The 16,862-nt window shown below is 38.9% G+C and overlaps 2 protein-coding genes across 6 annotated transcripts; both read left to right on the plus strand.

Annotated features, from left to right (window-relative positions):
• The first annotated feature begins 80 nt into the window (after positions 1 to 80).
• zbtb17 (zinc finger and BTB domain containing 17) lies at positions 81 to 11,098 on the plus strand. Of its 5 annotated transcripts, none has more exons than XM_044105328.1 (15): positions 81 to 253; positions 1,333 to 1,578; positions 1,697 to 1,885; positions 3,172 to 3,492; positions 3,571 to 3,654; positions 4,067 to 4,320; positions 5,861 to 6,003; positions 6,091 to 6,391; positions 6,473 to 6,560; positions 7,344 to 7,460; positions 7,609 to 7,729; positions 8,548 to 8,678; positions 8,788 to 9,048; positions 9,140 to 9,229; positions 9,986 to 11,098. In XM_044105328.1, exons 2-15 carry the CDS (start codon positions 1,374 to 1,376, stop codon positions 10,396 to 10,398), a joined length of 2,718 nt encoding a protein of 905 aa, XP_043961263.1. In that variant the 5' UTR covers positions 81 to 253; positions 1,333 to 1,373; the 3' UTR covers positions 10,399 to 11,098. The 5 variants fall into 5 exon arrangements, with proteins under 5 accessions (XP_043961263.1, XP_043961429.1, XP_043961345.1 ...); XM_044105494.1 differs by having other exon boundaries at positions 1,372 to 1,578; XM_044105410.1 differs by lacking the exon at positions 81 to 253 and adding an exon at positions 925 to 1,005.
• Positions 11,099 to 11,311: 213 nt separating this feature from the next.
• Positions 11,312 to 16,517, plus strand: ddost (dolichyl-diphosphooligosaccharide--protein glycosyltransferase subunit (non-catalytic)). Its single transcript, XM_044105612.1, has 11 exons — positions 11,312 to 11,640; positions 12,324 to 12,434; positions 12,521 to 12,607; positions 12,695 to 12,798; positions 12,890 to 12,984; positions 13,288 to 13,381; positions 14,935 to 15,083; positions 15,197 to 15,344; positions 15,423 to 15,543; positions 15,641 to 15,747; positions 15,927 to 16,517. Exons 1-11 carry the CDS (start codon positions 11,409 to 11,411, stop codon positions 16,074 to 16,076), a joined length of 1,398 nt encoding a protein of 465 aa, XP_043961547.1. The 5' UTR covers positions 11,312 to 11,408; the 3' UTR covers positions 16,077 to 16,517.
• Positions 16,518 to 16,862: the final 345 nt, after the last annotated feature.

The raw sequence follows: 16,862 nt of genomic DNA on the forward strand, positions 1-16,862 counted from the left end.
CGGATCATTTTTGCGCCATCTTGTGGTCTTTGTTTGCCTAACAAATGCTCCTACTGCGCCTGCTCGCCTGGCACATCCGGTTGGTCCCTATCAATCGATCAGAGAGAAGAAGATGGCGGTGGATGTACTACGCTAGAAAGGATCGATCACCGAAAAACTCGATTGGATTCGTTTTTTTCTTGTGAGTTAGAAACCAAACACTACCACGTAAATTACTACTGGGAAGCCGAAGTGAAGAGGTCGTAACAAATAGGTAATTATGGCATTTTTCTTCTCATGTAATGATGGCGCTGAAAGAGTGCTTAGAGACGGAGCTAGCCGTGAAAACAACAAGACAGGAGGACAGGCCTGACTCTCAGCTCCGACATCTTGTTTCTTCACTACATATGCATGTAGGCACGCTAAATTAATCCCTGATAGCAAAGCTGCTAGGATTGAGGAATTGTAATCGATGCGTTGCACTGTCAAACCTAAACAGTTTACTTTAATGTACTGTATTCATGTTTATGTCTGTAAGCATGTGCTTAACCACCAGGACAAAAGTTGAAATTTAGTGTATTGCCACTCGTGTTTTTGCCGGTATTTCTCACATTTGCTCTATGCTTTTGTTGGCTGTATGTGTTGTTATTGTTCATTAAAACTTTCATTATAATAAAAACAACTAAAGAAAGCCTGCATTCGTTCCACTAATTTGTGTGGTATGAATTATGACTAGGGTTACTACAAGATGTTCAGAGCAATGATTGATCAACGATGGTTTTTGCTCCTCTGTTGGCTGTTTAAATCAGGGATGTCAGACTCCAACTTTTCGATTTGCCTAGTCTGCGCCACACCTGAATAGAATAATTAGGTCAATAGCAAAGCTCTGGAGAACTGATCTACACAGGGAGGAGGTAATTAAGCCATTTCATTCCAGCGTTTTGTACCTGAGGCACATCTAAAAACTGCAGAACAGCGGCCCTGGAGGACTGGAGTTTGACACCTCTGGTTTAAATGATTTCCAATGTAAAATTTATTTAGTCAATTAATTTTGACTTGTTTACCTGTATTCTTTAGGCTACATTATAGTTTATTATTAGCATAAATTTTCAATCATTTGTTAAACTTGTTTTCTTTTGGCTTTTTTTTTTTACTTGTTTATCTATTTTTTGTTTTAGAAATATTTACTATATCATTGTATTTATTTGTCTTTGTTGTGTATTTTTATTCAAATTTATACCATTCAGATTTTTTCTTAAATAAATATAGACTCATACAGAGTGAACAATTCACATTAACTGAAATGATTTCAGGTAAAACGAAGAAGCTTTAGCCTTTCTTTTGTTGCTTCAGATACACAGCTGCTCTGTCTTCGCCCTTTGACCCCGACAGCAATGGAGTTCCCGTGGCACAGCGGGGAGGTTCTGGAGCAGCTCAACCGGCAGCGTAAGCAGGGGCTGCTTTGTGACTGCACCTTCGTGGTGGACGGCGTGGACTTCAAGGCCCACAAAGCCGTGCTGGCAGCATGCAGCGTCTACTTCCGAACCCTTTTCTTGGACCAGAAGGATGTGGTGCATTTGGACATCAGCAATGCCGCTGGTGGGATCCGATTGTGATGTAGAAACTTTCTGACTATTTTAGAAGCAACTACGGCTGCTTATACGTCATCGGTTCCTAACCAAATCTTGTATTTCTCTGTTTTCTTTTCCTTCTGCAGGTTTGGGTCATGTCCTGGACTTCATGTACACCTCCAAACTATGCTTAAATCCCAACAATATTGAGGACGTGCTGTCTGTTGCCCACTTCCTGCAGATGCAGGAAATCATAAATGCTTGTTCTGCGTATCAGTCGATGTCAAATCAACCTCCATCCATCATAACTCTGGATCTTCCTGATGATCCACCAGGTCTTTAAGTATTTGACTGTTTGTGTGTGTTGAGAAGCTGAGAATAATCAGATTAAGGCTGCACAACACGAGTTGTAAAGCTAATGCTGAGTATTAGGATGATACACTTCTTTAAGGCAGTCATATAAAGAGGTTTGTATCACTAAACAGTAGAAAATAACTGTTTTTAGTCATATTTTCAAATGTTTTGACATGACGCTTTTGTTGGACAGCGGAGAAAATTGTAAAACTAACAATCCTGACAATACAAACCGTTCTAAGAAATTCATCATGATAAATAGTAATACGATGAGTACCAATTGCAGTAAAAGTTGCATTTGATATATTGTGCAGCTCTACATTAGATGACTTTTTTTGCTCTGAAGCAGAAAACCCTGTTGTCATGAAGACTGAGTTTGTTGATGAACCAAAATGCAGAAAGAAGTTGGAACATGGATTGTGTTGAAAGTTTTAATGAAAAAACAAAAACCCATGGAGGACACATGGAGCAAGAGCAGAATTACATTAACAGGAACAACAGGGAGGCAGGATAAACAGGATTTAACAAGAGGAACCAGCAGGGCATGTGAGCAGGAGAAGGGTTTAAATACTGAGGGTGAAATCTGGAACCAAAGTGCCTGGGCTGATAAGCTAATGGGTTGCAGGTGTGAGTTGAGACCAGTGAGGTGGACAAAGGAGGGGGAAAGAGGAACCAACAGGGAAACTGACTAGAGCTAGGATGGGAGTCAGTGGGGCTTAGTGAAGTAAATGGATGCAGGAAAAAAAAAATTAATACTGGGACATAACAGCAGCAAAGTGTCCAAATAACACAGGTTATGACACCAGTAGATGAATGTTTTAAGCTTGAGACCACTTGGCTTTAAGTGGCCTCTAAAAAATCTGGACTTTGGCCCACTCAATGTCTGGAAAAGTCAGAAAAGTCAGTTCATTCCTGTAATCCCTTAAATTGAATTACAAACAATGCTTTAAAGAACAGTTGGTTCACACTGATGCCAGTTATCGCCATTGCTGCTGCTCAGCGCGGCACAACAAGGAGAAATTACGTTTTCAAAAGGGGGCAGGATTTGTTGTATAGCTGTTTTCTTTAAACAGTAGAAGCAGTATTTGAAAGCCGCATTTTGTATTTACTACGTTTGTTTAATCTGAAGTGTATAGGTATAAAAACGTGTAAATTTTTGTCTTTATATTAGGTCATCTTACAGTCTGCGGCTTAAATTTGAATCTTTGTTTTTCCATCATATTTTTATACCCTAACACATCTGGTCTCATGTTTCTTAACAAACCAGATGAAAAGGCAGGTGGAAGAGAACAGAAAGAAAATCAGCTGTCAGAAGTTGCAGCACCAGCGGTGGAGTTTCCTTCTGGCACACCGACAGAAGATCTCAAGAACTCACACAGTGAGGATGTGAACGGAGACATTTCTGCTGATCCGCAACAAACCGCTTCTCGGCCAAGTCCCATCAGAAAGCAGCCGGGCCGGGGAAGACCCCCCAAAAGCTCTCAGGTTTCTGCACAGAAGACGGTGTCGGTGAAGGAGGAAGAGGAGGGCTCTTTGGCGAACGGGACAGGATTTCAGGACGACCCCTCGGATGCTGACTACGCACCCAGTAAAAACATTTTCATAAGATTTTGAGGTCCACAAATTTGCACGTAGCAAATCTTATAACCGGGTCATTTATCTGCAGAACCACAGTCGAGATCTTCAGGCAGCTACTTGAACTCGCGTGGAAGAAGGATCAGAAAACCTGCTCGACGTAGGAATTCACCTGGTGAGCTGTGTGCTTGTACCAGCTTCCTTTGATATTTACCAGGCACTACATCTTAAATCAAGCGTCATTAAATGAATCTAAGACCTTAAAGTGTCTTAAATTTATTTTCAAAAAATGTAAGTTGACCTTGAATACGTTAATTACAGGTCTTGTCATGGCAGGATTATTTAATCTTGTATGTATTATGTAGTTTTTCATTTTCTCGCTGCACATTTATATATGACAATTTTTATAACATTAGTCTTAAATTTCATTCATAATGGTCTTAAATAGTCTTCAGTTTGAGTTGGTGAAACCTCCAGAAACCCTGTCTAAACCCAGGACAAAAATATATAGCACAGAACTGTTTTACGTTTTGTCTTTTGATTATAAGACAAAACGCCTTACATGCTTTTGATTATAATCTTTCCAGAAAATGACTTGGAAGACGAAGGTACATCGAAGGAAAAAAAGGAGAAAAGGGCGAGGGAGGAGGAAGAGGTGGCTGACAGACAGGAACTACATGATGGGGAGGCCAGTGAGGGAGAGGAGGTCGAAGAGGCAGAAGACGACATCGAACTGCAAGGGGAAGGAGACAGCGAGGAAGACGGAAGGCCAACTCAGGCATCATCAATGAGCAACCGAACCGAATCGAAGCCGTACAGCTCTGTGACGCACAAATGTGGGGTGAGACATAAAGCGTTTGTAGGAAGCGGCGTTCTGACCGTGTCTGCCTTTAATCTTTCTCAACACTATTCATCCAACTTGAACTTTTGTATTTTATTGGGAACTTAGATGAGAGTATAAAACAAAGTTGTGAGTAATTGTGACGTGGAAGAAAATTACATCATGGTTTCCCAAATTTTTTAGAGTCTAAAAAAAAAATAAATAAATAAAAAAGTCATGCACTTATTTTCAACTTACTCAAGTCGATGCTATCTGCCTTCCAGTTCACAGTTCACAGGCTGTGTCTACCACCACTGGATGTCTTTAATGGCTTTTTGTCTCTTATGGTTTGCTCTGTCAGATTGGATAAGGAACATCTGTGAGCATCAATTTTCAGGTATCAACGCAGATTCCCAGCGGCATTCAAGTTTGGACTTTGACTGGGCCATTGTTATGCATGAATATACCTTAATCTGAGCAATTCTACACCTTCTTAAATGTATGCCTTAAACACCTGACAGCAAACTCTCACTGTTTTTTATCTTGCTGCTTTTCCATGAGGAGTTGGGCCTTAGAAATAATGATTATGTTAATAACTTCTCACACTTTAGTTTTGGATCTCTCCAACTCCCCCAGAGCCACTTCTCTGATTAATGTTCTCCTTCACTGGCTTTACATTTGATGTGGACAGTTGGTTATGTTCCAGATGATGGATTAAGAAGAGCTAAAGTTTTTGGGATATTGTTTTGTGACCCCACCCTGCTAGAATTTACACTGAGAGTTATTTTTAGATTTTTATTTGTTAAAAAACATCGAAAACCATGTCTAATTTTACTACTACAAATATGCATTACTTCATGCTGATCTATCAACTGTGTGCAGATGTCAGTCAGGGTGTATTCACAGGCTAGAAAGTTCAGTTCATTTGGGGTGGTGTGAATGCACAATCAATCTCTGATTCAAAAAACATGGGTCTCTATTCAGTTGAAGTGAACACTGAACGCCAAGCGGACCGGAGACCGCTCCAAAAGCAAAATGCGCTCCAAAAGGCAGGGCATTCTGGGTGAATATAACCAAAGCAAAAGCTCTTGTCTAGAGCGTAAGCAGGAGAAACAGCTCGTGGTCTTTTACCAAAGGCTAAAGAGAAATCGTACAACAGCTAAAATTTGACTCTACTCCATTTTTGTTTACATTTTGTGAAGAAGGAAGTTGCGCTCAGTGTCTTCTTCAGGGGTTTTTGTGTCTTTGTCTTCATTAATTCTTGGTGCAGCGCCACCACAGGCGAGAAGGGGAGCAGGTTTTTCAAAGGGACTGGGTTATTTGGCACAGTGCAGAGAATGTGTACTGCACCAGCTAAAAATGTGGCAAATGTTGCAAGTTTAGTTGCCTATGAAACTGAGTCAGCCGGGATATCAAGATTATTATTATTATTTTTTTTTAAATGTCGGTTTAAAAAAAAAAGCTATTTGTTAGTTTAAACTTCATTGAGTTTTGCACACTGTATCATTCAGTTTCAGTGTCTTGTTTTTTTTATGTCGGCTCTTTTCTTTTATTCTTGTAGGACTGCGGGAAGAAATTTACCCACACAGGTAATTTCAAGAGACACATGCGCATCCACACTGGAGAAAAGCCATTCAGCTGTCGGGACTGCAACAAGGCCTTCTCTGACCCTGCCGCTTGCAAAGCCCACGAGAAAACACACAGGTGAGGTTCACATTTTCATACATTCTTCCACCTCTTTCTACTCAGTCAGCTTCATATCCTTTGTCGCACCGTCATCACCTCCTGTAGCCCTCTGAAGCCGTACTGCTGCTCCACTTGTGGGAAGAGCTACCGGCAGGTCAGCCTGCTTAACTTGCACCGGAAACGGCACACGGGTGAAGCGCGCTACAGCTGTGACGTCTGTGGCAAGCTTTTCACCACTTCGGGGAATCTGAAGCGCCACCAGCTGGTGCACAGCGGGGAGAAGCCATACCACTGCGACTTCTGTGACAAAGCTTTCTCCGACCCCACCGCCAAGATGCGACACCTGGAGACCCATGACACGGATAAAGGCAACAAGTGTCCGCACTGTGACAAACGCTTCAACCAGGTCACTGTATTCCATTATAAAGTAAAATAATTACATCTGCAGCTTTTTGTGACGCATATTTTATTTTGTTTTTTTAACCAGGTTGGAAATCTGAAAGCTCACCTAAAGATTCATATTGCAGACGGGCCCCTGAAGTGCAAGGAGTGCGGCAAACAGTTCACCACTTCAGGTAAAGAAAGAAATAGCTTTTTAAGAAAACATTTTTAAATAAGTAAAAAAAAAAAGTAAGAAAATCTTTACTAGGAACATTGGTGTTTTTGTTGAAACTGCATTGTTCCTGGAACTTCATCGTGTTTTTTTTACACCATTGTAGGGCTGAAATGTGAAGTTTAAGGTTAAAAATACAGGATATTCAAAAATATGTAAATTGTGGATTTTATTTGTAATTAGCTCCCTGAGAAGAGGTTAGATGAAACACGACCCAATCCGACCTGACTAACTTTAATTACAGGCTCACACTTAGTCTCTGCTCGCTTACGAAACATGGAACTTCCATGTTCCTTCCATGTCTGAGCGCGAGGAGAAGTTTTGATTACAATCATTGCAAGTTTTAAGAAGAAAGACATGGAGTCCTGGTTTCAAAATAAAAATGTAAGCAAAAGTATTAAAAGTTTTGAGAACAAAAGACATAAAATCCTGCTTTGAGACGAAAAGTGTGTGCTCTTGGATTATGGCAGAAAAATTCCCCCATATGGGCTGAATATTATTCAGTTTATTCCAGTTTACTGGTGCACCCCTCGTATGTGTATTGATCAATGAACCAAACTTGGAGCCAATATTAAGGGGGCGGGGAATGTAAACCATATGTATTCATAAAATCAGCACGTTTCATAATTGAATGTCTCATATGTTTAAGTTTTCTAAAATGTCATTTTTAAACAAAGTTGGCATCATTGTTTGGTCTCTTTGAATCATCTGATCTCTCCTTTGTGGGTTGGTGTGTGCTTTTTAGGCAATCTGAAAAGACACCTGCGTGTTCACAGCGGGGAGAAACCATATGTGTGTTCGCACTGTCGGAGAGCTTTCAGTGATCCCGGAGCTCTGCAGCGCCACGAGCGCATTCACACAGGTAATCCTGTCACGTTCTGGACTGTTTTTTTGTTTGGTTTTTTTTGCTTTATCAGCTACATTTTCTCATTTTCTTTATTCCCCAAAGAAATTCCAAATTACTGTTGATTATTTCCCACCAACATGAGACAGTGTTGTATGTATTACAGGAGAAAAACCCTGCGTATGTCTTGTGTGCGGCAAGGCTTTTACTCAAGCCAGTTCCCTCATTGCTCATGTCCGACAGCACACCGGAGAGAAGCCCTACGTCTGTGATCGCTGCGGCAAAAGGTGAGATTTAAGCCCTACGTCAGTGTGGAAATAATTTGTGCGTGTTTTATTCTGCATTTAACTGAGCTTGGAAATCTGAGATTTTTCAAAAAGAGAAAACAGGAAAGTAAAGACATCTTGAAATATTCTGTAAAAGGACAGAATGTAAACATGTTTTTTTCTGAACCAAAATTAATATCTGTATTAGTCCAGATATTGATAAAAATTCTAGATCGGATATTGTGACAATAGGGGTAGATCTATTCAAGCTTTGTGTTTTGTTCTCTGAACAACTATTTACTATTTATTTTACATTATATTTAGAATTTCCAATGTCACTTTCTGAACCTTTTGAAAGTAGGTTTGTTGGAGTTTAGTTTTTACATGTTTGATCAAGGTAGTCACCCAATTGTTTTAGTCAGTTTCAGTTTTTTTATTTACTTTACATTGGCTATTATGCTCCTAATTGCACTGACTGAACAAATTAAAGTTGAGCTGATTTTACATTTTTGACCAAGTTTATGCTTGAGTGTGCTGTACTGGCACAGAGGCAAATAAATTTGTAATTCAGTACAATTATGTCTTTATTTCAAAAAAGAAAAATGTTTTAAGTCGATTCAGCTTTTCAGTATCCGATTGTATCGGCCGATACTAGACCTCAGATATCGTATCGAAGTGAAAAAAGTGGATTGGCGCATATTTCTGTTTAATGATATAATAATTCATCTTCTGTAATAAAGAGTAGGTCAAATTGACCCCAACAACACTTCTACAGCTATGTTCTCTCTGCCCAACCTGTCACAGGAATACTGACCTGTTCCCACTTAATTCCTGAACAGGTTTGTGCAGTCCAGCCAGTTGGCAAATCACATTCGACACCACGACAACGTGCGACCACACAAGTGCCAGATGTGCAACAAGGCATTTGTGAACGTGGGGGATTTATCCAAGCACATCATCATTCACACAGGTAAGAACTAACTTGGCCACGAAACTCAGTTTAGAGTAACGCTGGAAATCTGTAGGCTACTTCCTCTGAAAATATTCTGGCTTGTCAAATTTTGTCCGTCTGGTTCCAGGTGAAAAACCGTTTCTTTGTGATAAATGCGGCCGTGGCTTTAACCGGGTGGACAACCTGCGCTCCCATGTTAAGACCGTTCACCACGGCAAAGCCGGCATGAAGAGGCTGGTGCTGACGGGGGGAACCATCGAAGAAATTGGCGACGACTGCGCCGAAGCTGGGTCTTCGGACGAGATCAAGATAGTCACTGTTACCACAGAGGACATTGTCACCCTTACAACCGAGGCCCTGGCAGGAAGTGCAGTGGCTCAGCTCACGGGTCAGTAACTTTCTCTGAACAATGCCTCAGACATTAGGCGCCATCTGATATAGGAAATGAAGATAGACGCTTGTCCTGTTCTGGTTAACAGTCCTCCCAGTGGCTGCCTCGGTGTCTGCAGATGAAACGGAGGCTTTGAAAGCTGAAATCACCAAAGCAGTAGAGAAGGTGCAAGAAGAAGGTAAAATCTGAACTGTTCTTTATCTCTTAAAATCTGAAAAACTTTGGATAAGATGTAAACAGTGATTCCATAATCCTATGATTCTTCCATACTAAGTTGGTTCATGTTTTGTGGGGAAAAAGTCAAAATTTTCTTAGACTTGCAAAAGAATTCATATTAATTTTTCCACAGTTTGCCTGGATACAACCAGTTTTACAGGGATTTTACGTGATATACTAACATGTGAAAGGGACACATGGTTTTCATTATTATTATTATTATTATTTTATTTTATTTTTTTTACAAAAATAAATGCAGTACTTATACTTATTTTTACGGGATGTGAAATGAAAACATTTTGTGGTAATAAATAAATATGTTAGCTCTTTTGAGGGAAAAATAATTGTTTAGAATTATTTATTATTTGAAAAATTTGTCAGTACATAAAATTGTTGAAAATTTTGAATCATTTTGCCGTTTCTACACTACATCAACCTAATATCTAAAGATTTCAACAAGAAACCATAGTCTGCATTTTACTACCATTATATTGTACGGTAAGTTACTACATTTAACATAATTTGATTTAATCACCAGCTTTAACCATAAACACAGGAAGCTGGAGGATGAAAACTGGTTGAAAATTGCGATATTTCAATCTATGTTTTAAAATAGATTTTAAAAAACAAAACTTAAGAATAGGCCTTTATATCTTACAAAATGACATACAATTAGAGACATGATTTGAAATGACTTTGCAATTTTTCTTCTGCTCAGACCCCAACACCCAGATCTTGTATGCTTGCGACTCATGCGGCGATAAATTTCTGGACGCCACCTCTTTGGCTCAGCACGTTCGGATCCACACGGCCCAAGCCTTGGTCATGTTTCAGGCAGATTCCGACTTCTACCAGTACACCGCGGCAACCGCCACCGGAGAGGGGGACGATTCTGCTGCCGCTGCAATCTGGCAACCTGCGCCCGAACAAGTTATCCAGCAAGAAGAGCTGATCTTCCGTACGGACGAAGAAGAGAGGAAATCAGAGGACATGATTTCCTCTGAGCAAGTGTCAGAGACTGTCATTCATGTGGAGGAGGCGGTGGAAGTGGAAGAAGCTACTTCTGAGCACCAAACAAATGAGAGGCATGGAGACGAAGAAAAGGAAGAGAATGTGAAAAGTAAAGATTAGACGTAGTGGAACAGGTTCATCTGTGATGTATAAAATGTTGCTTTTGTTAGAAATCTAATTTATACGAGAGGAAATTAGAATAATATGTTTCTTGATGAATTATACATTAGGTTATAACATGATGTTTAAAGAAAACTAATCTGGATTCAATCATTTTAAATAAAATTTATTTTAAACTAATTTAATCTTTAGTGATGCATTTGATTTACTCTGTACAGCAATATTTTGGTAATGAATTGCGGAGATGATTAAACAAGTTTGTATAGTTTGTTTGTTTTAAGACTGAATTGTAGGACTGTGTTTTGTCCTTTTATGCTTGATTGTAAATCTAATAATTAGAGACTCGTATTTTTATATTTTTTGATGAAATATCTGCTCTTTCTTCAAACGTGCACTGTGTTTCCCTGTGCTTAGTGTACAGTGCTTCATTTAGGATTGGTAAATAAACACGAGTCTACTAAAGACTTAAGTGAGAGTTAAGATCCTTAAGCATACAAGGTTTGAATTTTTTTTTACTTGTATTTTTTTCTTTTCAACAGCTTTCACCAATCCTGTCCTTGCATAATTGCAAGAAAGTCTTAATATATCAGATTTATAATCCTGTAGTTTTGAGCTGATTTCAAGGCGTTTTATTCTTTATTTGATATGTTTATTTTGCCACCTGTGAAAATTATTTGCAGTAAATATGTGTAGACTTGCTCAGACTTGGTGGATTATTAAAGAATCACTTCTGTTTGATATGCAAAATTCTTTAATTTTATTTATTTATTGCTTAGTTCAAGAATAATATGTACAATTTGAACTTATTTCTATGAAATTATGCGACAATAATATTTTGTAAGTGTGGCAATTTAAATTCTTTCTTTCCATATTCCTAATAAATATCACTAACTTAATTTCATTGGTGAAGTGGCTGTCAGCGCCGACGCGTTCCTTCCTGTGATTGGCTAAATGTTGGGGTCAAAGTTGAGTATACCTCCGCTAACGCTGACGTCGACTTGTGTAGCAAAATGGCGGCGTTTACAGCAGTAAGGCAGGCGGACCGGTTCGGTTCTTTATTATCTAAAAAGCGAACCGGAATGAAGACTAGAAGATGTTGGAGGCTTTTGGACTGCAGTGTCCTCGTGTTGCTTTCGTTAGCCTCCATGCTGCACTGCGCTATGGCTGACGGGAAAACGCTGGTGCTACTGGACAGCCTCAACATCAAAGACACCCATTCAATCTTCTTCCGCAGTCTGGCAGGTCAGTCAAACGATGGCATATCTTTACATTTGTAGTTTTAGCGTCATAAACCCAATTAGTCCTACCTGTGTGTGATTTTATAGCGTTTCCTATACCGTCTGAAAATGCTTGCACAGAACTGCTTCCGTCATTCAGCACGACATGGCTGCTAACCTTTGCTAAACCAGTTTTGATTGTCATCAAATTCCATAAAAACACTATTAAATTTCGGTAAGAAATGTAGCATAACTAAGCTCAAACATACTCGATCAGGGTTAATGTTTCCGAGTGCAACTGAAAGACTTACTCACAGATAAATCTCAATTTATATCATAAACCATATAATTTACTGTGAAGTTTCCTGCTAAACCACAAATGAATTACATAAGGATATAAATGTCAATATCAGCTAATCACCTAAATATTTTGTAATCTTCTTCATTCAAATGCTGAGTGCACAGAGTTAATCCAGCTCTGTTTTTGTTGTTCAAAACATTTCCAAAACCAAACGGATAATTCAGAAAGGAAGAAAAAAATACTACTTGTTATGTTTGTTACAGTAATTACTTAGAGGCATTTTTATACATTGATTGCTTTTAGCTGCAAAATAATGGTTCAGGGAGATCCAGAGGTCTCCACAAACCTTAATTTATCAAAGGAGTACAAAAAAAAGGAAAAACTGAAACATGTTTTATTTTTTTCAGATCGTGGATTTGACCTCGCATTCAAGACCGCTGACGACCCCTCTCTGTCTTTGATCAAATATGGGCAATTCCTCTACGACCATCTAATAATCTTCGCACCGTCAGTTGAAGGTAAATTTCACTTGGCTTCCCCCCCCCTCATGTTAACTTTTTGAAGTGGTATAATGTAACATTTATTTTTCTGGTTGTTTTTGTAGACTTTGGTGGAAATATAAACTTGGAGACAATAACATCCTTCATTGATGGTGGAGGCAACGTCCTGGTCGCTGCAAGTTCAGATATTGGTCAGTCGACAGATAAAATATTTACTTTATAATTAATATATATACTTGTTGAAATGCACATTATTCATAGTAATTTCTGTAATACAGGGGACCCTCTGAGGGAGCTGGGTAGCGAGTGTGGCATTGAGTTTGATGAGGAAAAAACGGCTGTTATTGACCACCACAACTATGATGTTTCTGATCCTGGAGAGGTAAACGGCTTGGTTTTCACAGTATTTATATTGATGTTGTTCCAATCCCGAGTTTTGACTCTTATTTTCTGGTTATCATGCATGTTTCCAGCATACCCTTATTGTTGCCGACCCGGAGAACCTGCTCAAAGCTGCCACGATTGTTGGAAAACCAACCAGCAAGCCTGTTCTATTTAAGGGTGTTGGGTAAGTAAAAAAATAAAAATAAATCTAATTGCAGTGTCTGTTTGTAAATTAAATAAATTATTTTAATTGGGGTTGAATATACAAGAATGTTGGTTGAATAGTTTTCCCTTTCATGGTGGATTTTCAATTTGTTTTTATTTATTTTTTCACCAATAAACTTGTAACTAACTTGTCACTTAATTGGACATGTAACTAATTTGTTGGTTTTTGTATTCATTTGGAACTATAACTGCTTATAAAAGAAATAAGACTCTTGTTTAGGAATGTGAAGCTTTAAATGAACCTTGTGATGTATCATTCCAGCATGGTCGCTGACCCAGACAACCCACTCGTCCTCGACATTCTCACTGGTTCTTCAACCTCTTACTCCTATTTCCCCGACAGACCCATTTCTCAGGTAACACCACCTCTTACTGTCTGGTCAGATTTATTTTTTTTAATTGAGACATTTCCTTAAATCTGAACTTTGCTCAAAAACACTGGATATATAAATCCAATATGATTACCAAGCCACATCACCTAGAAACTAAACTACATCTAAACATTGTGGTCCGATTCAAACTGTTTTGTAGATTATTTGCCCACGTACATAATATTCAGACTCTGTCCTCTTGTAATGCTTTCTGAGATTCGTTTGGATATGCAGAATTAATATTCGACTGTTTATTATTTAATATTTTCAGAATGTCATATAAGAGAAACCTTTGCATAAAGATGCACCAGTCAGTCTGCAAGAGAGCAGAATCATTATATTTTCCCTTGACGTCCTCAGTTTAGTGATCAGGAGGTAAATTGCTACAAAAACAAAAATAAGCTTTTTTTTTTTCTCCACAAATGAATTAAATTAATCAAAACTAAGAACTCCCAAGTGTTTCGAGTTTTTAAATGCATCAACAAAAAGCATATACTTGTATTTTTTGAGGATAGCAACATTCAGATGAAGGTTAGTGATGAATGCTTTGGTGTAGAAATTGGCAGATCCTGATATTTCTTGATTTGCTGTTGGACTCGGCTGCTAACTCTTTTGGATAACTTGCAGGACTGTCGCCTTCGTGTTTTATTTTTTTGAAAACGCAAAGTATGGGCAGGTTAAGCCTGCCCATAGAAATCAGTGTCAGCCAGGAAGAAACAGATCAGTTATTCTTTTATTTGTCCATGGAAACAAATGTCACTTGAAATCTTTTTACATTAGCATTATGGATGTTTTAAGATGACTAGTTTGTGGTTTTAATTCTTGTGACTCCAGTATATGTTGAAGGGCGTGCGTCAAAGAGTGCACTCTAGTTTTGAACTAGATTTTATTTTGTTCTGGTCAACTACAAAAGGAGAAAGTAGTGCACCTTATTGGATATAAAACAAAAAATCTATCTGTCTTGTAGCAATGCTGCTTGGCAAAAAATATATTTGGAAAGCTTGTGAGTTTTCTGGGCTTTTTTTTTTTTTCATTCATGTAGGGAAAGTACATTTGCTGCTTGAGCAGCAGCATTTAATATATAACAATCTACTGATGCCACACTGCTAATTCTGCTATTGATTCCTGTTTGGTGTCATTTATGGGATTGGAAACTTGAATAAATGAATCATATCATATCAAATAGGATCACAGCAATGTGTGGGACATTCATACACCACCTTGGAATGAAGCCTGGTTGCACTTTTGCAGGGGCAACATTTTGTTCTTCAGCTTGCTACAAGCTGTTTGGCCTTACCAGTGACAAGCTTTTCCTGGGTGCAATCAGCACAATGCTTCTCAACCCACAAATAATCAACAAAACATTTAATTTCAGTTTTACTTCATAAAATATGCCTTATTTGCTGTTTCATTCTCATAATCAGCCTCTTTTTTTTAGGTTAAAGCTAATGATTTGAGGAATTTAATTTGTTGTAGATGGCATGATATTCTCTGTTAGAAACTATGGGGTTGTTGAAGGAAGCGTTTTACCTCTGCAGTACCCCCATGCTGTGGGGAAGAACACACTGCTGATCGCCGGGCTGCAGGCCAGAAACAATGCTCGAGTGGTTTTCAGTGGCTCCCTCGACTTCTTCAGCGACGCCTTCTTCAACTCTGCAGTGCAGAAAGCAAGACCAGGCTCTCAAAGGTACACATCAATTATTTTTGTTTTTTTGCTTGTGTGAGACATTACTTAGATTTTTGGTCTAACCCCCCACACCCCCAAAAAAAACTAACTTCCCTGTTGTCTGGGTTTCCAAGGCACGAGCAAACAGGAAACTTGGAGCTGGCTATGTCTCTGTCCCGCTGGGTGTTTAAGGAGGCGGGAGTACTTAGAGTGGGAGCCGTTACCCATCATCCTGTGGGAGAGACGGCTCCTCCTGCAGCGTACACAGTTACTGACCTTGTGGTGAGTTTAACAGCAATCAGTACAGTTTAAGGTTTGCATCAGTGAGGAGCTGTGGATGTGAATACAACCTTCTTTCAGGAATACAGCATTGTCATCGAGATGTTGTCCGAGGGCCGCTGGGTCCCCTTCAACGGCGACGATATTCAGCTCGAGTTTGTGAGGATCGACCCCTTTGTCAGAACTTATCTCAAGAAAAATGGTAAACTTGAACACATTCCATTATATAATGTATTTTTATTGCAGAAATCTGTACGTTTTCTGTTGATTTTTACCAATGTTTCATGGTTTTTCATCAGGAGGTAAATACAGCGTTCAGTTCAAGTTGCCCGACGTGTACGGAGTCTTCCAGTTCAAGGTGGACTACAACCGACTGGGATACACACATCTCTACTCATCCACTCAGGCAAGCTCAATAAACTTAACCACCTGGGTTTACACTCATCAAATTACTTGGATTGTTTGCGCTTTAAGAGATTACGTCACAAAGATTTTATTTGAAGTAATTTTCTGTTGGTTATCTTGGCCATTTATCCATAAAAAACTATTAGGATTGAATTATTTTGTACGACTTGTCCTCTGCAGGTTTCAGTCCGGCCCCTGCAGCACACTCAGTACGAGCGCTTCATTCCCTCAGCCTTCCCGTACTACGCCAGCGCCTTCTCCATGATGACAGGACTTTTCGTCTTCAGTGTAGTCTTCCTGCATATGAGAGAGAAGGAGAAGTCAGACTAAAGCAAAGATGACAAAAAGTGAGACATTTTAAATTGCGAGGGGAAGAATTGAAACTGAATGTCCTTATGGCTCAAAGGTGTCATTTTGAGATTTTGACTGTTCATATTTTGTTAAGGGCATGTGGATGGTGTGTGTGTCTGAGGGGTGCTGGCTGCAATTGAGTGCAGTAGTTTTTCATTTTTTTTTTTTTTTTATTTTTTTTTTAAAGATGCATTTTAAAATCTCCCAGAGTCCCGTTTGTTGTGAAGTCAGTCCACTTTTGTATAAAAGTTGCTCCACATTTGGCTAAAATATAAGAAAAAGCCGTTGCAAATCACTTAAATTTAATCTGCTGTCTTCTCAGAAAGTGCACTGAAAATGCCAACAATTCTTTTGTTTTTGAAAAAAAGTTTTGAAAAAGTTGCAGGCCTCTTTGAAATAAAATAACCACATTCCACTTAATATGAGTTTGTGTTTTTATTACAGAACATACTGTGCCTTTGAAAAAATATTTATACCCATTGAGCTTCTTTTTACATTTTTGTGTCACCTGTAATATGATACCCAAATTTAGTGAACCAGTTGTCTTTACAAATTGCCATTCCATTATAAACAAAGGAAAGCATCAGCCAGGAAGTTGCAAGCATGGTTATGTTATAAACATTATCTCAAGTTTGGATATCTCATTCATTTCAATTAAATTATACTTTAGTTATTCCATATGGAAATATGTCACTTTTAATAACGCATAACGCTTTGTAAATGCTGATGGTTGTGGGCAGAAAGGACCTTTTGTAATAGACAAGA

This window comes from Gambusia affinis, linkage group LG01 (assembly GCF_019740435.1).
Source record: "Gambusia affinis linkage group LG01, SWU_Gaff_1.0, whole genome shotgun sequence".
NCBI classification, from domain to species: Eukaryota; Metazoa; Chordata; class Actinopteri; order Cyprinodontiformes; family Poeciliidae; genus Gambusia; species Gambusia affinis.

Excerpts from the sequence above, each read along its gene's own strand:
- zbtb17 (XM_044105239.1), top strand. Across the intron at positions 7,730-8,547 it reads TGTGATCGCTGCGGCAAAAG|GTTTGTGCAGTCCAGCCAGT; the intron begins GTGAGATTTAAG and ends ATTCCTGAACAG. Across the intron at positions 8,679-8,787 it reads GCACATCATCATTCACACAG|GTGAAAAACCGTTTCTTTGT; the intron begins GTAAGAACTAAC and ends GTCTGGTTCCAG.
- ddost (XM_044105612.1), top strand. The coding sequence starts at position 11,409 with ATGGCGGCGTTTACAGCAGTAAGGCAGGCGGACCGGTTCGGTTCTTTA. Across the intron at positions 11,641-12,323 it reads CTTCTTCCGCAGTCTGGCAG|ATCGTGGATTTGACCTCGCA; the intron begins GTCAGTCAAACG and ends TATTTTTTTCAG. Across the intron at positions 15,748-15,926 it reads ATCTCTACTCATCCACTCAG|GTTTCAGTCCGGCCCCTGCA; the intron begins GCAAGCTCAATA and ends TGTCCTCTGCAG.